The sequence below is a fragment of the Falco rusticolus genome, chromosome 9 (assembly GCF_015220075.1).
Source record: "Falco rusticolus isolate bFalRus1 chromosome 9, bFalRus1.pri, whole genome shotgun sequence".
NCBI lineage: Eukaryota > Metazoa > Chordata > Aves > Falconiformes > Falconidae > Falco > Falco rusticolus.
In genome coordinates, this window is record NC_051195.1 from 40,840,993 (window position 1) to 40,864,492 (window position 23,500).

The window sequence follows — 23,500 nt, forward strand, 5'->3', positions numbered from 1 at the left end:
ACAATCTGCTTCTGGCCTTGGAAGAGCTCTAATGCACTGATGTGAAGCTTGAGCAGCTTGGAGGCAGAAGAAATGAATGGTCTCTCTTGACAAACGCCTGAATTTGTACCACGCTCCCGTGCCTGCCTCTTCCGAGGCAGGTTCACGGGGAGGCAGCGTGTGCTGCTTCAGGCGCTTGCCCAGGCTGTGACCGTTGGGCCCCTCAACCCTCCTGTGCAGCCTTCCCTACAACTCTGCTGCTGGAACTGCCCTCCTACTGCCAGGCAGCTCCTGCCTCAGAGGCAAGTTCAGCTGGCTCCCAGTGCTTGCCCCACTGGCACACCTGAGGGGCTCGGCTTTGCTGCTGCTTCAGGGGACTCTCCTCCACCAGGTTTTGTTTTCTCCTTAGAATTAGGGCTACAGCTCCCAGGCAGTGCCAGGCGATACCTCAACAGCTGCCAACTTACACAGGGGCACAAGATCTGGGATTCCATGTGTCTAACACACTCCTTACCAAAACAGGAGAAGGGGGAAGTGATAGAGAACAAGGAACCCTAGAATACAGGAATGCAAGACAAAAGCATGTTTATTAAGTGGCTTCCTTTTATTTACTTCTCCCATTTTTTTAAATAAATAAAACCTTCAGACATATACCAGTGAAACACACCATCCTTCAAAGTGCAGTTACATTTCCCCCCCACCCCCAAGAATCACATAAAGCTTTGTCAAGTAACTAAAACAATTCAAAAGGCGACCCTCAGTCCCTTCCCTGCACACTGCAGAAGAATGTGGGAAGTTTAAGATGCAAAGTATGAAACAAAACAACTTGTTCAGAGTCCAAAGAGTCTGTTACCGGCGTAAGTTAGTTACTGCGGGAGCCCAGGAAGGAACTAGGCCAATCACAGTCATGGGTGATGCATCAGAACTGCTCAGTCACTGCGGTGAAGCTGGCTGCCAGCAGCAGAGCCTGCGACAAGGGGTCGAGTCATTTTGCCCAAAGAGATGGAAACCCCTTCCCCCCGGCGGGCCCCTGGCCCAGGTGAAGCACCAGCACCAGCGGCCTCCCAGCATTAGAGTCCGCTTGTACTCCAAGCACACCAAGCAATAGGAGCGAGGGAATTTGAGGGCTGATGCTCGAGTCCCATCTGCAGCCCCTCTTTTCCGATGTCTTTAAGAATCTGTTCTAACCCAGGCCTGAGCAGGGTTAAGTCCTCTCAGGCTCATAGAAAATTGCTGCAACTAAGATTTAGCACCACTTAAACTACCATGATTTTGACCTCATCATTCTCATCAGCACGGTAGAAGAAGGGAATGCAGGGGTTTTCCAGCAGGGAGCCCAGCCTCTCCTGAGGGTTCTGGATTTCTCTGAGAAGCTGCATTATTTGCTTTGCTGTGGGGTCCTCTTGGCTTGACTGAGCAGCTTTACTGTCGGTAGGAGAGAAACTGGATGGATGAACAGCAGCCTCAAGTTCTGCTTCATCTAATAAATTCACATCTCGTAACCCTGTAAGGAACAGAGACAAGGCAGGCAGGTAACTCTTCCCATCCGTGCACAACACTGAGCCCTCGGGTTATTGCACCTCACAGAACTTCTCCCAGCTGCAGCTTACCTTCTCCATCAGTAGCGTTCAGTTCCATGCGCCTCTCCACTGCAAGTACACTGTCATGCTGGCTTGCCTGCAGCTCTGGGTTTTGGGCAGCTGTTACATACTTACTGTACCATTCATTTCTTTCCCTGACCAGACGCATCACTAAATCCTGCAGTTCCTGTAGTTTCATCTGCACCAAAGTAAAGAAAAGCCTATGAAACGGGCACACGCACGCTGTCCTGCCTCTGTCACGGGTTAGCAACTTCCAAGTTTAAGCTAGCTGAAGAACAACATGCGAAGGCTTGGACTGCACAAGTGCTCTCCAGGCCTGCCCTGCCTGGAGTAGTACTACAGAAGAGATGCCTTGCCTTCATCTCTTCCTTGTCCTGCGCCAGTCTGCTGATATACTCTTCCTTCTCCTGGTGACGCTGTTTGAGGATAGCCCTTTGACTCTGGTATAATGCAATATACTCCCCTGGAACACAAGACCAGGAGTGTTAACAAGACTGGGGTATGAGCCTTACGGTGAGCACAGAACTACATGGCATGAGGATGCAGCAAATCCAACCCTCAGCTGGAGATCGAGCTGAGGGGCCTGGTTAAACCACGACACCTTGTCAGGCAGCATGAACTGCTTAGTAGGTGGGCGGCTCCAGCTCCGAAAGCTGTTGGGGACCTTTTGTTCCCCAAATATATCATGCACTGAGCAAGCTTTAGCTTGTGCTGGTGTGACCTAAACATACCAATGGTGTCTGTTTCGCCAGACAGCTGTATGCAGCGGTGTTCTAACTCCTCTAGCCGTTCCTTCAGGTCAGCTTTCTCTTGCATCAGGTCTGTGAATCGGGACTGAACACAAAAATTGGAATCGATCACCTGCACCATTCACGTACAAAAAACACCCTCCATTCACATGGGTCTGAACAGAGGGAACAATGCCTGCTGCCTTTACAACTTGTCTCCAATCTGATGCTAAAACGGAACAGAGAGCAGAGAGCTAGCAAAGGTGTACAAAAGCAGCTCTGCATTTGGGGAAGCAGAAGGGCTGATGAAACAAAGTGCCTTTTAACCATCTCATTGCTGGGACAGCTGAGTATGACCAGAGCTGCGCTCCAAGACTGCAGACCACCTGCTTCCTCGCAGCAGGGTGCAGACATTTGGTCTGGTTTTCTTTAGAAGACCACCACAGGTCAGCGTTAGGCCCTTACACTCACAGTCTTTGGGGGCAGGGGATGGGAGGGGAGTTACTGCTGCAAGCTTTCCTGTGCCAAGACCAGCAGTGACAAGCTTTTTAGGAAGTAGCCTGTTATGGAACACCTTATTCCCTTACAGTTTGTCTGTGTGTGCTGTCAGCCTGGCAGCAGATCCAAACCTAGCTGAGCAGCGTAGCGCAGCTGAAAGCAGATGAGATCTTTTGCTTACCTGTAGCTTCTCCATGGCAGTTTTCAAAGCCTCGTGAACCTCCACCGGAACAGTATCCACAGTGGGACCTGGAAGGGACATGTGATGTGCTCATAAAACCTGCAGGTCACTTTCAAGAGAGGCGAGGGCCAGCAGGGGAGCTGTGCCTTCATATTCACACTGTCCCCAAACAGCACAACATTTTTACCTTCGCCCAGCATCATGTTATGTTGCTGCTCCTGCCTAAGAGCTGCTATTTGCTGCAGGAGGCTACTGCACTGCTCTTTCTGAGCAGCCAGCTGCTGCCTAGTATCTTCTCGTTCCTTTTCCATTTGGGATGTGGCAGATGTCAAGAAAGCAACCTAAGAAGAATTCCAGAGTATGTATGTTAGTGCTCCTCCTGCATGAAGCATGCTCAACTGTGCATCTCAGGACAGAGTAACATTTACACCACTTTATTTATGGATACGAAACCAAAGTGCTAAGTGACTGCCCTGGAACCAAGCCAGGCAGCAACTGCTGCATCTTTTCTCATGCCCAAGGAGTACAAATACACAGGTTAAATACTAGCTCCTGTGGTATCTGTTTGGTCACAGTGTCTTCCAAGTGTGACTGTACTTACAGAAAAATCTAGTAGGTATTCAACAACATTTCCAAATTGCCTTCCAAACTGAAGAGAACATCATCATCGAGCTACTCTACCAGCTGAGTTGTCTTCACAATTAAAGCCACTGCCAGGCTTCCAGCCTATCTTGCAAGGATGTTGCAGAAGTCTCTCAGTTTTTTGCCGCTATGTACAGGGAACTGTTAGACTGTGCCTCTGGTGGGAGGGATCACAGCAGATAAACAGCCTACTCCACACACTCAGTGCACCCTCTGGAATTTAACCTGCCTCCTTTTCTAGACATTTGTTTAGAACTAAAACCAAAGGCTTTTCAACTCGTTAAGACTCACCATTTCTTCATGGCTTTCAAACTTCTCTGGGATCACAAATGAAGATTTTGGGATTTCTTTGGTCATTGCTTCGCTTTCAACTCCGTCTCCTGTAAAAGGAGGCAGGTGAACAAGGAGGTAATAGCCCAGAGCCTGGCTCTACCTCCTCCCTGGAGACCAGCTGCAGCTACTCACCCTCTAGTCGGTGAAAACTCCTGTCATCCAGGTCTGCTTCTAACTGACTGATCTGGGCCTGCAGCTCTTTGTTTTCCTTAGCTACAGCTTCCAGACTTTCCTGCAAGAAAGCAGCAGAAAATCCCTGGAACTCGCACATGTAGTTCATCCGCAGGCCGTAGCCACACACACTTACACAAATCAGTGCTTCTGCTCTAGACAAGTATCATCCACCTGCATTGTACGGGGTGTAATCACAGAACAGCCCAGGCTGGAAGGGACTGTGAAAGATCATCTGGTCCAGCCTTTCGCTTAATTAATACCTAATCTAGTGAAGGACTTTTCCTCTTGTCTTTTCACTTGCCCCTTTTTGCTGTTACCTTGGTCTGCTGCAGCTCTTTCAGGTGCATTTCCACTGTCACCTTCCCCTGAACTTCCTCATGCTGCAGCCGATCCATAAGCTGTGTCTGAAGCAAGTACTGTTTGTGCAGTTCCTCCTTCTCGGCAGCCAGCTGCTGGTACGCCACAGTGTACTGCTGTAAGTGGCTGTAGTACTGGTCCCGCTGCTCCTGCAGACCCTGAGCCTCCTGGCTTTTCAGTTCCAGCTAATGTAACAAAATCGAACCATCGCATCAAACCATTTCTGCCAGAAAGGCTGATCCATGTGACATGATCCAAAATGTCAACATTGCCCAAGAGCCACCAACTAGGCAGGCAGCCACCATCTGCCCCCACATGCTGGTCCCCCACATCAGACAGCAGACGGTAGGGGAAGGCTCCCAGCTTGGTCATTACAGTATCAATTTCCATCCTTCCATCAAAGTGTGGAAAGTTGCCAGCAGTTTGCATAAACTGCTACGCACCTGCCCTGCCATTCCACCAGCCATTGCTTACCATCTCCTTGAGGTCTCCCAGGTTCTCCTGCAGCTGCCCAAGCTTCTTGGCCAGCTCTTTCTTTACGTGTTGCTCTGACTGTAGGGCACTTGTAACCTCCATGTTTTCATTTGTCTGCAAGAGAAATGCCACCGTATAAGGAAACTGCCCCAACCACCATAAACACAGATTCTCAATGAACTGTTCATTCCTGATACAGCAAGGTGCCATCCCTTGTGTTATTCTGGGGTGTAACTAAGGGCCATAAATTGACTGTTCAGGGCAGTCAGTTAACTTACAGAAAGGTTCAGAAGATGGCAGAAAAACAAGGAAAGAGCCAGGGGAATCAGTGCTGGGACAGTGCCAGGAAGGCGCCTGGCACATCATACAGCCTGCCAGCTCCAAAGCAGATGGGTGGTATGAATATCCCAAAGAGCGCCATAGACATTCAAAGAATGGGCTAAAGGGCTAAAGAACAGCAGCTAGACCATGTGTCAGTTTGCAGGGTCTCAAAGGGGAAGCGTTACATTGAAAGAGGCAAGCAAGAGTACGGATTCAGCTCCAGGATGGACGAGAATGACAGCAGCAGGAGAGAAAACTACCGAGAACTTACTCCTTCAAGGGCAAATACAGGGGAACAGAAAATGGGCGTCGTCAAGGGTAGGAGGAATACTCTGAAAGAAACAGCCTGACTGCCAGGGGATGAGAGGGAAAAGGAAACTGCTCTGGACACAGTTTACCCACCCGAGCCACCTGAGGGAGCATGGCATTGCAGGGAACCTCCTGGCAGGGCAGTATGTATCACAGAAGATGGGGCATCCATAGCATCAGAGGACAAGAGATGGATAACAGTTCTGCAGGCTTTTTACACCTGTGCTACAAAAGGATTGCACCACTTAGGGAAGCAGTAGGAAAAGATGCATGAAAGAGACATACCAGTTTGACAAAGCCATTCTGCAGCTCAGCCAGCTGTTCCTTCAGCTCCCGATTCTGGCTCAGTGCCCTACTGATTGTGGCCTTGTCACTCTGCATGTCCTCTAAGATCTGCTGTCTGTCCACAGACTCCTCGTTGAAGCGCTGCACCGCCTTCTCAAGCTCCAGCAGCCGCTCCTCCTGCTCCTGGTTGAGGTGGCTCAGCTGCTCATTGTCCCGGACCTGGGCCTGGTACTGCCAATGCAGTTCCTCCCTCTCTTGCTGCAGCCGCTGGATCTCCTCCTGCAGGCTCAGCTCAGCTGCTGTGGGCCCTGCCAGTGAGGAAGGCTCAATATCCATGGGCTTAACTGCTGAGGAAATGGAATCCAAAGCAGCTCAGTCAAAGGGCTCAATCCCTGCGTAGTACACATCACTATTACATATACAGAGCATAGCCCAAGCTACCTTCTGGGTCACAGAGCCCTGTATCACCAGCTGCAGAATCCAATCCTCGCCTCGGGGCACTGAGAGGAACTACAGAGCAAAACCACCCCACAACCAAGCACAGCACTCTGCCATGTGCTGCTAACTCCCTCACAGCCCTGGCGAGGGTATCCTGCCCTCCCAGACCCCTGGGCCAGAGAGGCTAACAGTACACTCAGGCAGATACTAAAGACATAAATAGTCTGCTTGTTAATTAGTTGAAGTTCACTTGCTGTTTCCCAGGATGAAAGATATCTTTGGTTCACCAGGCTTTGAGCTGCTTTCACAGCTTCAGAGCACCAGACCCACCTGCACCTCGTGTGTGCAAGTTCCTGCACAGCAAAGACAGAGTGAACCACCTGGTACTCGGCAATGTGAAGCCCCACTTTGGAAGCCCTACCTGATTTGCTCAATAGCTCTGTAACATTAGCTTCCAGCTCCCGAATTTGGGCCATATGCTCCTCCTTCTCATCTGCCATTGCATGGACCTGCAAGGCCACACAATAAAAGTTAAAACAACGTTCATGGTGCATTCACTCCTGCCTGTGTTTGTCTAAAGCAGCTGTGATGCTGCCCCTGGTGTTACCTGTTCAGAGAGCTGCTGCACCTGCTGCTGCCAAATGCTCTGCTCCTCCTTCAGTTTCTCTACATACTGATCTCTTTCTGCCTGGAGCTGGTGAACTGACTCCGAGAGCTGTTCAAAACAAAATAAAACACAAAGAAAATCACATTGGCTAAATAAATTTGGCAGTGACTGCTTCAGGGATAAAGCCTGAAGAAACCAGTGTCAACGCAAAGCTCAGCCTGCATTCTTCTGCCACACAAGTCTCTCCACAGACATGAAGATGTGGATGTCATTTCGTACAACCCCTTACCTGAGCAACCTGGGTTTCCAGGCCTGCCTTCTCCTCCAGCGCCACCTGCAACTGCTGCTTTGCATCCAGACTCCCTGCCTGATTTGAGAACTGCCAAGAAAAAACAAAAAGTTATGGCAAAATGTTAACACGCCACTTCTGCATAGCCTTTCCCCTGATAGCATCCTGCCACATGATCCATGTTGCAACCTTAAAGTGCTCCAACACACGGTGATGTTCAATGAAAAAAAAAAAAAAGAAAAAAACAGGAGGGGGAGAAGGAGATTAAAATGAAAAAGCTTGGATTTTAGCCCTGTAAAACAGGCTGAACTAGACAGCTCCTCCCTACCAATTTTATATTCACTATTTGTTTGATTAAAACCTATTCTCTTAATTTAAAAATCTGGCTCAGAAACTTTGTGCATTTCCAGAGTCTGTATTACACAGCCAGATCAGATGGTATACAAGCTTGTGATTTTAAAAGTTGTCAAACACGTCAGGAATTTAAAGCCAATGTCTGGAGCATGTCAGTTGGCACACAGTACTTTTCCCAGAAGAGGAGCAGCTGCCTTTATTTCAAGGGTAACTTAAGCCACTGACTGGGGAGGAAGAAAAAAAAACAAAACCAAAAATAAACAAAAGAGCAGTTTCTTCCCTCACAGGCTCAGGTTCACACAAGCTTGCTCTCTGAACTGCTAACAGCTGGCTTCCTGAATTCCCTTCCTAACTGGCTGCTTCTCTTAACTTTCCCCAGCTGACCTTTGAGTTACCATTGTCCAATTCACCTTCTGCAAGGGTGGGTACAAACACCACCCCTATTCAACTGGCTTCTCAGTGAGACCACGAGACAGCTGCGTAACCAAAATGCCAAACAGATAGAAAGCAGGAAAAGCCATTGTATTGTCACGCCCTGTATGTTCAGTCACCCTCTCATATTGTACAACATTCTTTTCGCAGACCAGTGTCACAACAGCTTTCAGTCTACTGCTCCAGCTCCTTCAAACAGACCTTCTGTTCCTCAGAGGCCTCGCTGGAGGCCTTTGACCAAGAGGATGCCTCGATGAGGTTTTGTGCCTTCCTTTCCGAACAAGAGTTAAGCCTTGCCCCCACTCTCAGGAGCAAAGTCTTACAACGGTCAGTGTGATCTACCCTCACAGCCTGGAAGCAGTATGGTCACCTGTTGGATCATCAGTTCAGCCATTTCCAGTTTCTTACGCAAATCCTCCATATCCAACTCCTTGGCTGAGATCTTGGAAACCAGGCAGCGAATCTTCTCTGACAGCTCCGAATTCTGCTGCTTTATTTCTTCACTACTTTTGCTGAAACAAACCAAAATTAAAGCAGCATCACTGTATGTACTATGGGTCTGGTCAAGTACATGTCATACATTTACAATCCAGCTATTTGTAACAGTAAGAATCACAGAAACATCACATCCAGTCACTTTTTTTAAGTTGAATATCCAGCCTCCCAAGTCACCACCTGTGGTGCATGCCCCTTGTGATGTTTTGTGGCTCTACCGCGAAGAGCAGTGTTACTCTGCAGTAACAAGCAGCAAATGGACCTACCTCTGTTTGTACAGCTCCAGTTTCAGGTCTTCTCGCTCCTTCATTAACTCTTCATTACGCTGGAGAAAAAAAGAAATGACTGATTCAGCTGCAGACTTCAGCAAAATACTTCACCTTTAGCACATCAGCTGAAGTGGAAAGCATCAGAACTTTGGCAAAATCCTTCAGGACAGGTTTGCTTAGAACCTCCTGAATTTGCCAGGAATAAATCTGCTCAGCCTTTTCAAACGCGATGCTACTAACTGAATGTGAGGTCGTTTCTGCAGACTTCTGGATTAATATCAATACTGAAGTGTCTGCCTGATGGAGACCCTCCTGAGACAAGGTCTCGGTGGCGCTTCTGTTGCGTGGAGCTGGCAAGACTAATGAAGTAAGGTGCCGGATCTGAAGACAGCAACTGGACCATATGATTAGTGGTCACAGAAACCTGAATGAACTTTGCCTTGACCATGGAGAATACAGGGCTTTACAAGGTTAATTAACAATTAACAATGGTACTTTCTGCCTCTTCTCTGAGCAGGGACTACAGACTTTGCATTAGTGGACGGACAACCAAAGGCAGGGCTGCTGGCGAAGCATAAGCAGAGGTGACTCTTACCTTCTCTGCCTGTTTTTGCTGCAGAGAGACGGAGGCCAAAGTACGTTCCAGCTCCAATACCCTCTGGCGAGATGAACGTAAACGAGCAGCAAAGCTCTCGGCTTCTCCTGAACAAGTCAGAACAGAGTGAGTTGAGGCTGGACCACAAAGAGCTTTTTGGAGCTGCTAAACAGCACTTTCTACTTTGTCAACAAGCTCTTAAGGCAGCGCAGAGCTTTGTAAGTCAGTAGACCTGGTTCCGCCCCTGGCTCTACAGGTGGTTCACTAGCAGCTCTGGGCAGTAAAGCTCTCTGTAACTACCATCCTCACTTTGAGGGAGATGATGAAACTGCCGCTGCAGAATAGGCAATATGTTGGTTGGGATCTTTCTTTCTAATAGAAGAAGTTGCTCAAACTTGGTGCAGAATGAAGGGCTTGGTAAAACCTACCTTTACACGATAGCTGTGTGGGAGGGAGGGTGGAGAAAAGGGAACTACGTTTTAAAAGGATCAGAAGAAAGTCAGAAAGGAACAGCCTGGGGTAGTCGCCGGGGCTGAACAGGGCTGACAAGGCTTTAGCGATGCACAAAAGAACCTCAACTGCCATGGGATCAACATGCTCCCACTTGGGGGCAGCTCTGGCGACAGAGGCAGCGATGGTGCCAAGTATTGCCCACCGAGGAGTCGGCCACTGCTGTGAGCTGGCTGCCAGCAACTGTCATGCCTCTGGCTTGAAATTCACACTTTGACCAACAGCTTGAGCTGGAGTGCTCACAGTCAATTACCTGATTTCTGCCGTGCAGCTTGCTGAGTATGTGCAAGTGCCGCCTGCAACTCAGACTTCTCAGAAACTAGAATTCCAATAGTCTGGATATGAACCTTTGGGAAAGGAAAATCGGCTCAGCACAAAACTTCTTTGCTTGTAATTGCAACATCACTGTTGCCACAAAAGGCTAACCCAGTAAAGGTAAAGAGCTCGTGCAGTTAAGTACAGTCTGGCTGACTCCCAGTTTTCCTGAAGGAACGCGCTCGCGGCTTCCCGAGTAAAGACTACGAATGGTCAGTAATCCAGAGAACAGCAGAAGGCAGGCAGTATGACTGTAATGGAGGCTCTGCCTCACCTGTAGCTGTTCCCTCAGCGCGGCTTGCTCTTTAGAAAATTTCTTTTCCAGCTCCTTCTTCTCCTGTATAAACAAATGATGTCTATTTAGCACAAAAATGTAGATAGGTAACCCTTGTTTTCTGTCAAACTAAAAAAGCAGTGATACATTGGTAGTACTTCCAGCATCGAAACGACAGCAGTATTTTTAAAGACATACTTCAGCCTTGCCTTATTTGAACGACTTCATTATTCATCCATCCTAGAATGGCAGTAACAGCACAGCACAATCACTGCTAGCATAAATACAGTAGTGTTTGGATGCAAGCTACTGGCAAGGACTTGTATTCTCCTGCCTCCACCGCAATCCTCTAATACAGGAGTATTTAAACATTCGCTTTTGTCAAAATAAGAACGCTACCTGCCAGGCGGGCCTAACGCATGAAGTCAAAATATTCAACCCTACGCTGCAAATGAAACTGAATCTAACACAAGACAAGACCACACATGCCTGTGCCACAGCCCACTACACTCTCTACTGCGCCAAGAAAGAGACACTATTTTTCTGCCTGTCCAAAAACAGGACACACTTTACCTTCTCCAGCTGATCCACTGCCTCCTGGCTCTGCTCTTTCTGTGGACGAAAAGCGATGCACCAGTATCAAGAGAAAAGATTCTCATACATCTGAAACACATTTTCACTTCAACAAAGTAGGATACATGCCCAATTCATGCAAACAGAATTTCCACTGTCCTTTCTGTAAAGGACTAGGAAGTTCATCTTAGCTATTAAAAATAAGAGATCTGGAGCTGCCTTCACTAATGTACTTTATATGCCAGGCATGTTTTTCATCGCTCAGTAGATTGCCACAGTTGTTCTCCAACACCGCTGCTGAAACCCCGCCATGTCTACATCTGAGCATCTACCACCTTCAGTTAAACTCGCACCCCCACATCTGTGCAACTGATCACAGTAATCCTGGTGTATTGGGATGACTGCCAGAAATGCTGGGTTTTTTTTAAAAACACCACCAATAAAAAAAAACCCACAACCAAAAAACCCAGACAAAAACGTAGTCTTTTCCTTTAACTGAGACCTCAGACCTTTATTCCGCTGAAGAACTGGCCTTAAGTCATGCAGAGCCGCACTTGTGTTGGCAGACTTCTGCAGGAGGTGGTATGAGAGAGCTGAAGCCAGATACAAAGAAAAGGGGTAATTCTGTCCTAGCCCATTTCCATCTTAGCGGTGAAGTATTTGGAGATTTGTTGTCCGTAGGTAATGCACCTTTAGATAGGAGGTGAAGGAGACAAAGGTGGCAGCTGCCTACCCAGGCCGCCACACAACTGTGCTGCTGTGTTTGCTATTTGCTTCTTGGCTCCCTGACAGCTTCTTCACAGATGCCTCGTAACTAACTACATAAGCAGGAGGACTTTTTTGCCTTCCCAAAAAACAAGCATTGTCCAAGCTCTCTTTCTTTACTACTACTACTACCTTCAATGCATTTTGAAAGGTGACTACAGATGGAAGAGCGATGAGCGAGAGGTTTTCATTCTAGCAATGCCCATGCACAACATAACCAGCAAAAGCAAAGGCAAGACCACAAATGCAGCAAAGGCCCTACACAGTTGCAGGCAAGCATAAAAGCAGGCACACAAGGAGAATCTTGGGTGGGCAATGCACTATGCCAAGTTCCTCTGCAGCCCAGCTAAGACACAAAAAGAAACAGAATGGAACAAAAATAACCCAAACCCCAAAACCAAACAACAAGGGGGGGTCACGGGGTACACCGGGAAATGCTGAACTTTGCAAAAAGTGTACTTTTACAGAGGAACACAATGGGGAAAAGCATTTCACACAAGAAAGGCTCTTGTCAGACTGAAACAAGTCCACTTGGCTGCATTTCTTGCAGCGTTAAAGCTGAAGGCTCAAAAGCAGCAGCGGGAATCCATGCAGGCCACAGGACAAAGCAGTTCACTCATCGTGCCAAGGGAAGCTGAGGATATGATCAGAAACCAGCCCCAGACCCTCTCAGAGACCTACTGCTCCCACTCTGCCGATATCGTTAGACCAGCAGCACCACCTGCAGAAACAGGTTTTCACACTGCTGCCAGCACCAGAATTCTGTATTTCAAGGATTCGGACAGGCGCAGAAATAGCTGTTTTATCAGGATGCTTATCATCCAGGGAAAGCCTGATGAGATCAGCAGAGCACACTTAAATGGAAACGACAAAACTCTGTTTCTTGTTCCTCAGTTGAGCCAATACATTCACCAGCGGCCTTAGACTTTGAGCCCCTTAACAGGTTTTCCGTGCAGCTCATTTTGTTCCCTACAGAGTGCTGTGTAAGCAGCCTTCCTTGTGGCACTAGGAGAGAACCCATAACTTTGCAGACACCCAAAGAGCTTGGAGGAGCAGCAAGCACCATGTCAGACTGGTTGGTTGGATTGTTTCTTACCAATTCCTCTATCTTTGTAACGAGCTGTTTGTTAGTTAGATTGCTGGAATCCAGGGCTACTGCCAGCTCCTGGTAACGTGTCTGATGGGCACATGCAGACAGGAGAAAAAGGAAGGAGCCGAAGAGGAGGAGGGGAGGAAAAAAGCAGTAATTAAAAAGGACAGAAAAATAAATCCTATCAAACTGTGATAATCAGATTCTCCAAACAAAACAAAAATCTACCGTTTCAACAAAAGCAGCTGAGACATCAACATATTTTATCCATTCTGCCAAGGCTTCATTTTGACGTAACAGTGACTCAGAAATAAGAACGGCAGTTGAACAGAAGCCAGATTATCCCCAGTCCCCAAACTGGAAACACCTCCGATACCTGCCTCCCACTGTTGATCACAACTACCCGATGATAGCACAAGACAACACCAGACAGCAATGAACGTGAACTGTGCATTCAATTAGGTCTCGCTAACACTGCTGAAAGCAGAGTCCCAGTCAGTTACCAACAGTAGCAAATAAGAAAGGCGGGGGGTGGGGGAGTGGGGGGGGCGAGGTGTAGAGATAAGACTGAGAACAACTTACTTCCATTTCCTTAATATTTGTGGAAGAAACAGCACTTTCTCCATTCACATATGATGTAGACTACAAGCAAAGCAGTCAAGTCAGCCAGTTTTATTCCCCAAGGCAACAAGTCACTACTACGTAAGAAGTGACTACCCTAATAACACTCCTTATAGCACCTTTCACTCCAAATTACCACACACAGAAAACATACTTTTTGGGGTAAGGACAGATGCAGACTCCCTCTGCCACAAGCTAATGTGAATGATGCAGGTTGATTTCCGATTCTTTTCCACTAAATCAAGAATACATCTTTCCATGAATACATGCTGTCCGTTCATCCCACTCAGCTTTTCTTCCTACTGCTGAAAGTTTGCGTTCTAAACCAGGATTTTTTTGCTTCTCAATGCTTAAATATCATACTGTTTAGTAGGATGACTGCAGACACCTCTGAGATTGAAGAGTGTTTTCTTGAGCTGACTGCTTAAAGCTCCACATCAAATATCAAGAGAATTAATAGGACAATTGGATCAAAACGAGGCCGTACCTGAGAAACCAGGCCATTGAGTTGTTCAGACAACTGGCGGAGACTTTCTGTTGATGATAAAGACCTGGGAACAAAAGAAGACCTTCTGATGACAATTTCTCCCAGAGAACTGCCCCAATCAGAACAGCACTGGGGAGGTATAAAGCCTTGATTTGTTGGGATCCTGTTGCAAAGCTGTTTGATAAACACACACAGACACTCACCTGTTCTCATCCAAAGCATTTTTATGATCCTCAGCTTCATGAATCTGTGGATTGAAACACAAAAACTTACAAGCCTGTAAAAGAAGATGGGAGTCACATTGGTGAATGTTGTCACTAAGACTTGATTACATCTGGGCTCAGATTCCACAGTAGCAGTAATTACTGTTTCCCAGAGAAACATGAGCTTAAAACCACCACCTCAGTCCTGGCTTACACATAATTTCTGAGCGCTGTGAGCCCAGGTTTCCTGGAATGGAGAAACACTAAACGGTACAGGCTTTATGTGTGCTGTTACTATTTACCAGCATAATCAACACTTCGCTTTGCTGGAAAAAAACTGAACTGAATCTTTAAGTACCGAAAGGAAACACAGATTGATCTAACTGGAGACCTGTCTTATTAAGGGTACTCCCTGCTAACAGGAGAGAAAGGGAAAGAAAACAGCTCTGGAAAATGCAGGGGCACGTGCATGCTAGTGCTCTCTCTGCTCTCACAGAACATGACTAGATGCAGAGTGGAGAATGTAGTGTTTTTAACTGGAGAAAATCTGAACTAGTCGTCTCATATTTATGAAGATCATCTTTCTCAAAAAAACCATGCTATCACAAACCAATATTCAATGATTCAATAACAATAGTCATGATAATTCACAAACCTGTGTCAGCTGCACGCTCCCAGGAGCGGACAGAACAGAACGACAATTAGGTAGACTGTCGCTGTTCGATAGCACAGGGACATTGGGAGCAAGCTGTTCAGCGCTACGAGTGGCAACATCACTGTCAAAGTATGCCTGTCACAAAACACATCGCAGGAATTACAGCCTTCATGCAAAATGAACAAACGCACGTCAAGACGTCACCTTGTGATCTGCCTGTGAAAACTAGATGTAAACAATCAATCATGTAAAAACATGTGGAAGGGAACCTGTGTTCTCCCCAGAGCAAACAGGTGACTGCGTCAACCCACAAACAAACACTGTCCCAGACCTGTGCCCTCTCAGAGCCAGTCTGAAGAACCAGCGTCCCATCATCAAACTCCCTGCTTTAACATGGGGCAGTAACGTCACCCAACTCTTCAAGTTCACACTCTAGATTAATGGCAAAGGACACACCAAGAAGCGAGCGAGGGCCAAGCCAGATGGTGGCCACTCTGCTCTGAAAAGCGCTACCTTCAGGACGTATCTGGGGAAAACAGAGGTCGCTGGATGCAGATTACGACAGAAAAGAACAGGTCAGTGACTACCTGAAAACTGGTAGGTTTTTGAGTCAAACTCAAACGCTCCCTGTAAATCTTGGTGAAATGTGCGGCACGCTATGAACCACAAGTTTAGAAGGAGGACATTTACCAACAGGCCAAACTCAGCGTGGCTGGGAGCAGGTGCCAGTGGCCCTCATGGAGCTATGAATCCCATGACTAGAAGGAACTAAACAGAAAAGGGCCAAAAACCTGTTTCTGGGCAGCAATGCAAGTTCTCATCCAGCCTTCGTGGGAGGACGAACAGCATCTGATGACACCTCTACCCACAGTGAACCCGACAACTTCATTTATCTTGTACAGCATCAGAGAGCCATGAAGACCCAGAGCAGTGCTCTAGCGTTTCATGGCAATTTATTTCATCATCCAGCTCTGCTAAGCCATAATTTAAAACCACTACAAAACAAACGAGATAATCGTTTTCAACATTCAACCCCCCAATGTATCACAGCTCTTTGCAATGCCACCTGCAAGGGTTCCCTCCTACTTCAGTCACTTCCTTCTTGGCACTTCACAGGGAACCAGAAATCTCTCTCTTGGCATTCCCCGTCTACCTGCTCAGCACTTTTCTCGTGAATCAAGCAGCAAGAATACGGTAATGGTGAAGACATCTTAGGAAAGCAATAAAGTGGAAGACTGCAGAGGGAAACAAACAGAATTTTCTCCGTTTCTTTTTCGCAGGACAGATACTTGTGCTCTCAAGGAAAAACGTATGTTAGGTGCTCCTAGGAAGGTCAGGAATTCCCTTACTTCTTCCAGCTACAGGTCACCTCACCCTTATTGGTTCAAACACTCCTCAATATGAAACATCAGATGGACAAGAGGAATGCCTTCACCAGTACATGTCAAAAATGTTTCCTTCATTTCTTCTGGTCCAGACATTCTGTTTGCTTAATGCTTCAAGATGCAAAAAACAGTAATGTGCCTTAACCACAAGACCTTCCTTCTTCCTCCACCGTCAGTTTTGAAATTTAAAAAAACCCCAACAACTCAATAAACTATTTGAACAGCTGGATTTTTTGGAATCAGAGAGAATTAGGAACAAGACACTTCTCAGGAAATTATGCATCGTGAGGTTCTAATAACATAGCAAAAAAAAGTAATTCTGCTCAGCTTGGCACGCCATGCTTGATCCATTTGCTTTCGCACACGGAGACCCGTTTTGCTGGGCTTTCTGTGTTTCACAGCCAAGAAAGCTGAAGTGGCTGAGATGGGAAGGGTCTGCCTCGCATGAAGACACCAATGGCAGCAGAAGCTCGTGCCAACAATCAGCTTTTCTGCCCTATTAGCGTCAAGTGAGCTTCTGAACAGCATTTTCCTGACGCAGGATTTGTACAAGACGGCAACTGGAAAAAGAAACCTTTCATGCCATATTGCAATTCACGATCAGTTTTCAAATTATTTCTGAAACCCCACACAACAGTCCACATAACAGCCAATCAGATCAAAATGTATCTCTCCGTGCTAAGAAAACGAGAGCGGGGAGAAAACTGGGAAAACAAGAAGGAACAGAATTCTCCTTTTTCAGAGCAGGACTAAAAGTGCAGACCCAGGTAGGCCTTCACCGCAAGACCAAATGCCAGCTCAGCAACAGCACTGGACCACCCATCTTCACCTCACCCTCCAGTGTGAAACCAGCCTCTTTCTCTGTGGTCTAACTTAAACTGAGCTTACGAGCATTCACTGAAAATAATCCCCGTGACACGAGCAAAACTCCAGTCAAAATACATGCTTTCTGATGCTAGGCAGGCACACCCAGCACCCTCAGAGCTAACGGTATGTCACGTCACTCAGGTTCTACCGGTACGCAACCTACACGTACAAGCTCCAGCTGGAGGGACTTTCAGCTTTTCACCCTGTCTGCTGAACAGAACGGCTGCTGTATTATCACACAAAAAAAGGAGAAAAGGAATACAAAGGCAAACCAGAGTGAACTCCATTCCGTCTTGCAGGTTTCACTGCATCTAACTGGTACCCCTGGTGATTACTATAGTTACGCTTATTGATAAAAGACGCACGGATATGTAGTAAATAGGAGTTACTTTACGACAACTGAACTGAAACAATGGTAGGAAAATAAGCTACCAAAATGATGCAAGTGGAACGAAAATCAGAGCTTTTCTACAGCAACAGTGGAAGACAATTCTGGGCTACCAAATGTGACTTCCCTGAGCTTCTATCACAATTTGATCAAGCCTTACATTTAAATAAACTGCCTGAAAAGAATTTTTTTTAAAAGGCTGGGGTTTTATGTTTGTGCCTGAACACGTTTCTACTGCTTATTGGCATAGTTCCTGCCCTTTCCTCTTCAGAAGCCTGGCAACATGAAGACGCTAAAGCCTGTAAACGCTTGACTCAAAGGATCTGACTTCCTGCCCAAACCTATTTAAACCCAGTACTGGAACTTGCCAGACTGTACATCCCCTGCGCAAGTTTCATCGCCTGCTGTAAAACGGGTTGGCAGGAATAACTAGACAGCTTCCTCAGGGCAGCTGCTTGCCTGGAGATCAGCAGAGTCATGCCCTTCCGAAACAAGGCCCTAGGAAATACAGCAACGACACGCACAGCGGGAGAAATACAGACTAAGAAAAAACTGCCTCTCCCTACTGCAGTTGTCCTCAGCAGCTCAGTTAGTTTATCGCCTCACCCCACACTCCTCCTTTTCCTCAAAGCTCAGCTGTCTCGAGGAAGAGGTTTTGACAAGGTTCACTTTTTCACACGTTAAGTTTGACACAAACCAGAAGGGCGCAAGCACTTTACGAGCAATGGAAACGCATGCTAACAACTAGCTCCATGTTAATAAGAACAGCAACAGAACTCAAGCAACTGACAGCGGGTATGTCAGGACAAGGCTCCACCCAAGAAATCGAGGTCAGTGTAAACAGAACCTGAAGCATGCAGTAGGGAGAGCGAGTCACTGCGAGGGACACGAGCACTGCCTCACCTTCCTCTTGTCCAATGAGGGTATGGCTACCCCATTGGAGCGCTTCAGGTCTGACACCAGCACCTTCAGAATGTTCTGAATCTGAAGGAGGTGAAAGAAAAGGGGAAACGGCTCAGAAAAGGACAGAGAGAAAGTGTCGATCAAAGGGAGCCAAAGAAACCTGCATCCTCCAGCTGGGCAGGAGCACACAGCTCAAAGCAGCAGCTCTGGGCACACCCAGGGCTGCGTGACAGCACTGCATGATCCCACACGGCTTTGGCACGTACCCTGAGCTCTAGTGTGCACCTTCCAGCAGCGGTAGCTGCTAACTATTGTGGCACGCTTCGCGTGCTGGCGATACAGGCAGCTGCGCCAGTCATCTATTACACCCGCATAACCATTTCCCGGCTCTAGTCACGTTGTTCAGAAAACCAGAGAACAAGGAGGTAGCAAATGAGCTGGGACAAAGACCGAGGCACTCACATTCTCTGGAGGCTGCTGGTCATCGCCCGTGGGTGTCTCGGGCCGACAGTCATCTTTAGTTTTGCGTTTTTTCTTAGTTCCTGCAGCTGCTCCAGGGCTATTTTTCTGCTGATACTCCTTCAGCTGTGAAAAATAATAATAATAATCTGTAATCCAAACAGAATATGCCTTCTGTGAGAACGACGTCAACCCCCCAGCCCCAACTCCACTGGGCAAAAAGACCAAGCGTAAGGACAAGAGAAATGCTCTTCAATGAGTTTGTCACCCGGGGGGAAGAAAAATAAAAATCAAAACACGTCCAAAAAAAAGGCTAAAGTAAGATCTAATGTGACGAGTTTACGACAAGAGGCTCAGAGCTGCAAACGTTCCACTTCTGCATACAGCTAAGAGTTTTTGGGAAACGACTTGATACTCCATCCTGCAACTAAAAGGAGATGAAAAGAAGTATCTTGGGGTGGGGTTTTTTTAGCGTTATAACTAAGAGCATTGAGGAAAAATGAATAAAGGGCAATTAAATCTGAACATTAAGTGAAACATCAACACCTGACAGTAAGATCTCCCACTCTGTGAAAGACTTTGAGAAGGAAAAGTACAACCCTTACAGACAAATGCCATGTTAATACAAGCAGCGTAGTCACTGTGAACTAAGGGCAGAAGCAACCTACAACGGATTTTTCAATCACACCCACTTCACCCCGGAAAAGCTAGTCTGATAAGCCATTCGCTTGATTTCGGCTAGGTCTTCCGAGCCGAATCGTTCGTGCTCCAGCAGGGTGAAGCCCCCAGCCAAGCAAGCCCCAGGCAGTTCGGTCAACTGCCCCTTTCCCCAGCCCGCAGCCCGGGCCGCGCCTCGGCCTCCAGGTGGGGAAAGAAGGACCCATTATTGGCAGAATTCCAAAATGGAAGCCCGAACCGCTCCGGGACACTTTCCCCTACCTAGGACTTTTACATGTGTCGGCCGGGGAGAAAATCAAGGTGGGGAAATCAGTAAAATGAGACCAAAAAACCCCCAAAAAGGGTGTGGGGGAGGCCAGGGGCAGGGGAAACCGCCAAACCGAACCCCGCAGACCCACGGCCTCAGCGGCCCAGGCCCGGCCTTCTCCCAGCCGCCTCCCCCGGGCCACGGGCGGCCGCCAGCCAGGAAGCTCGGCCCCAGCGCCGGACACCGGGGGCTACCGGCAGCGCCTCCACAGCACGGCCCGCAGCGAGCGGTACGGCAGCGACCGGGCCGGGCCCGCGCCCCTCGGGTAAGGCCAACTCGGCTCGACTCGGCCCGGCGTCCTCGCTCCACTCCACGCGGCGACCGCGCAACACGGTACCGCCGGCCCGGCCCGGCCTGGCCTAACCCGGACCCCGCCGCCCCTCACCTTCTTCTTGGCCGCCGCCAGCCTGCTCTGCCTGCTGCTGTCCGCCATATCCGCCCCGCGCCAGAGCCACGTCAGCTTCGTCTACTAGAGGAGGGAGCAGCAGCCAGGGCCCGCCCAGCCTGCGCTGCCGCCCTGGAGGCCCGGCCCATCGCTCCGCCCGCTCCGGCAGGGCGCCGGGCTGTGGCTCATGGCCGGGCTCTACCGGCCGGGGCTCGTGGCCGGGCCCGGAAGCTCAGCTTTTTCTGCAGTGACTTCAGGAGCAGGTGCCACCTTGCAGTGCCTGCTCCCCATGTTGGAGCCCGCACCGCCCGCTGCTCGGGTGACAGCCCGCACCGCCCGCTGCTCGGGTGACACCTGGCTGCCCGGCGTGCCCCACCCAGAGCTCACCTGCAGCTTCCCGGAGACGTTTGTTCCCCGGCGCTGACGGCACAGTGGGCCCTGTCGCTGGGAGACTCCACTTCCCAGCGTGCCCCGCGGCGCGCCCGCGCCTGCCGCTCCCGGCCGGCCCCGCGCGCACCCGGCCGGCCCGGCGGGAGGCGGCAGCCCTGGCCGAGCGGGTCCCGTCGAGCGCGGGTCCAGCGAGGCCGCCCGCCCCGCCGCGGCCCGGGCCCAGGAGGTAGGAGCCGTGTCCCCGCTGCCCTGTCCCCGCCGTGGGCCGTGCCTGCGCTGAGGCGGCGCGGCCCGGCCCCTGACGCGGCGCCGCTCTGCTTTGCCAGGGCCTCCGGTGGCGGCCGGCGGAGCGCCGCGGCCGGCTTCAGGTCCCCGGTGAGGCCCTGCGCGGGCTGAGGGGAGCGGGCCCTGCTCCAGGGCTGCCCCGGCCGCCGTCTATGGCCTGCCCCGTCGGCACGGCACGGCACGGCCGGGGGTGTGTTTTCTTGGGGGGGAGCTGCCGGCCTCGCCCCCCGGCGCTGCCTCCTCCTGGCAGCGCCTCTGAACACCGAAGTGGTGGGGTTTACGTTTTTATTTTCACCTGACGCTGTAAATCTACAAAATGCCGAAGAATATGATGGGGGGCGGGCTAACGTTACAGAAACCCATCAATATTTTACCTGAGCTCCCCCCCTCCCTGCCCAGGAGACGCGCTTTTCCTTTTTTTTCTCCTCTTTTATCCACTTTTATCCACTGACACATCAGCGTATTTTCTGATTAGTGCCCCCCAGCACTGCAGCATCTTCCCCTGGGCAGAGGTGGCGTGAAATGTGTTCTCTCTGCTCTACAGATTCCCCCCTCCCGCGTCCTGCCAACCTAATGGAACCAGCCAAGAAGCCCTGCAGTATGAAATCAAAGAGCTGAAACAGAAAGACCTTGCTCTAGACCAGGAAACTGCACAATTATTGTCTGAGTATGTCCTTGGCGAGCTCAGTGTCCGCTGTGATGCCTCAATTATTTTTGTTTAAAAAAGAAAAATGGTCTAGGGCTAGAGCTAAAAGCCATCCTCCTAGGCCACCGTTTTTATCATGGTGTTGTGCAACACTGGTTACAGCGTTGTCTTGATTTATGCGACCCGTTAAGAGAGAACTCTTTCCACTTTATTTGGTAAAGCAAACCCAGGTTTTACTAGGAGCTCGGATAGGAGGATTTTAACTTTACCCCAGGTGTTGCTGAGGCAATTACCTGCAAACTGGGAATGAATGATGCTATGACACATCATGCTACCAGAAGGCCTTGCTCATGTGAGAATTAAAACTGAGATTGTGGCTTGTATGACCTGCCCGGTTTAGCCCCAGATAAAACCGTTTCCTTGTTTGTTCCATCCTGATCAAGGGTTTATTTCTTTCCTGTCTGAAGCGAGTGGGTTAAACGTTGGTGTTCAAGAAGCAGAGGTGTTTCCCAGGCAAGCAAAGGGCCTGGAAAGAGGCGGGTGCCGCTTACAGGGTAGCGCAACTGCTTTACTGTGGTTTCTTATGACCTACTGTGGCAGCTGCTTATTAGCAGCTCTTTTGAGATAAAGTTGCTGCTTGGTTTTTTAAAGAGAGGGTATCTCTGTGGGTTATTTGTTGCAAAGGAGTGTTATTTTCTAAGGTCACGTGTAGTACAGAGAATGGAAATGGCAGAGCAACAAAGGCTGTTCCCAAAGCTTTTTTGCTTTACCACCTTACATTTTTTTTTCACTAGCTACAGATTAGAGATATAGATATAAATTGAGCTCACCACAGCCTATTCCTGTTTCTACTTGATTCTGAGAATTCAGGTGGGTTGGGGTTTTTTTGTAAGTCGATGTGGCAAAAAAAAAACCAACTCAAAATGAGGGTCTACTCATTTGTAGCTTTCGTGTTGATGACTTGCAGCAACTGTACTTGCTGCCTTCGGATTCTGCTTTAGATAGTGCCAGGCTTGAGCGTCTCAAATCTCCTTGCTGTGCTCGGTCGGTCAGTAGGGGCAACACTCGCTGTGCGGCATTTTTGACCTTTCTGCTTTTATTGCTACAGAGGCTACAGCCTGGAGGAATTGGAGCAGCGCATTTCTCTGCTCCATGAGTACAATGATATTAAAGATGCTGGACAGACGCTGCTGGGCAAACTGGGTAAGGAAGGGGAAAACTGTTGATGAACAACTCAGTCAATGTTTTCATGTAGACAGAGAGAGAGAAGGTACTATGCCATGAAGGCAGAGCTTGTTTTAAAGATTCTTGAATTCTAGGGCTTTCATTGCCCAGCCACCTGTGCAAGCACAAACACTTCTGTCGTTATTTTCACAGGATGTGTTTAGAACCGAACATGCGAAAGAATTGTCATCTACTGCTATTTTAGTCTGTGTCATGTACGGCCAAAATGTGTTAAGTCTTACTAATTTTTGTCAGTTTTGCACTTCATATACTTTAAAAAAGTGTTGAGACAAGCAGAGAGCACAGCTGCAAAACCTTAGGTTGGTTCCTTAGCTATAGGAGGTTCTGTGAGATAGTTAGGGGCTACTGGGAGGAAAACACAACTTTTCTGACTCGTCTGATATTTCTGTAATGAAAATAGCGGTCTTTCTTTTCCAGCTGTTATCCGAGGGGTTACTACAAAGCAGCTCTACCCTGAATACGATCTGGAGCTTAGCGACTAGTATTGAACCTGAAGACTGCCCCGTCCTGCAAAAATGACACTGGGCCGTGACGTTTTGGTGTGGTATTGGTTCAGAGCTGACAGAAGGTGGCCTCAGAAGCGTGTGTGTAGAATTGCAACAGCGTGTGGATTAGCTGCCTTATTTCTGAGAACTTTACAACGCGAAAGCTGTTGAATCTGTCAACTGTGTCCTGCTTGTGGGAAAGGGATGTAGGACTTTGGATAAT

General features: G+C 48.6%; 2 protein-coding genes across 17 annotated transcripts in view; one reads left to right on the plus strand and one right to left on the minus strand.

Moving 5' to 3' along the window:
* Positions 1-547: 547 nt before the first annotated feature.
* The window catches only part of GOLGA2 (golgin A2), a 124,269-nt gene continuing 101,316 nt past the window's right edge, over positions 548-23,500 (minus strand). For 6 of the 16 annotated variants that reach the window (XM_037401087.1, XM_037401090.1, XM_037401086.1 and 3 more), the window contains 18 exons: positions 10,125-10,218; positions 9,362-9,468; positions 8,764-8,822; positions 8,373-8,514; positions 7,217-7,306; positions 6,928-7,035; positions 6,742-6,829; positions 5,883-6,229; positions 4,968-5,081; positions 4,454-4,678; positions 4,095-4,194; positions 3,921-4,009; positions 3,175-3,328; positions 2,988-3,055; positions 2,312-2,414; positions 1,937-2,043; positions 1,590-1,758; positions 548-1,483 (listed from right to left, as the gene is read on the minus strand). In XM_037401087.1, coding sequence (XP_037256984.1) covers positions 1,236-1,483; positions 1,590-1,758; positions 1,937-2,043; positions 2,312-2,414; positions 2,988-3,055; positions 3,175-3,328; positions 3,921-4,009; positions 4,095-4,194; positions 4,454-4,678; positions 4,968-5,081; positions 5,883-6,229; positions 6,742-6,829; positions 6,928-7,035; positions 7,217-7,306; positions 8,373-8,514; positions 8,764-8,822; positions 9,362-9,468; positions 10,125-10,218 — 2,412 coding nt within the window. In that variant the 3' untranslated portion in view covers positions 548-1,235. Of the gene's footprint in view, positions 1,484-1,589; positions 1,759-1,936; positions 2,044-2,311; positions 2,415-2,987; positions 3,056-3,174; positions 3,329-3,920; positions 4,010-4,094; positions 4,195-4,453; positions 4,679-4,967; positions 5,082-5,882; positions 6,230-6,741; positions 6,830-6,927; positions 7,036-7,216; positions 7,307-8,372; positions 8,515-8,763; positions 8,823-9,361; positions 9,469-10,124; positions 10,219-10,460; positions 10,524-11,033; positions 11,073-12,894; positions 12,976-13,470; positions 13,531-13,996; positions 14,061-14,199; positions 14,244-14,854; positions 14,990-18,397; positions 18,479-18,859; positions 18,983-20,226; positions 20,352-23,500 lie in introns of those variants that run through there. The other 10 variants (XM_037401092.1, XM_037401091.1, XM_037401094.1 and 7 more) reach the window with 10 other exon arrangements.
* LOC119153135 (DNA repair protein SWI5 homolog) lies at positions 20,414-23,313 on the plus strand. The gene is made up of 5 exons (XM_037399072.1): positions 20,414-20,473; positions 20,607-20,842; positions 21,446-21,568; positions 22,656-22,750; positions 23,210-23,313. Exons 1-5 carry the CDS (start codon positions 20,414-20,416, stop codon positions 23,272-23,274), a joined length of 579 nt encoding a protein of 192 aa, XP_037254969.1. The 3' UTR covers positions 23,275-23,313.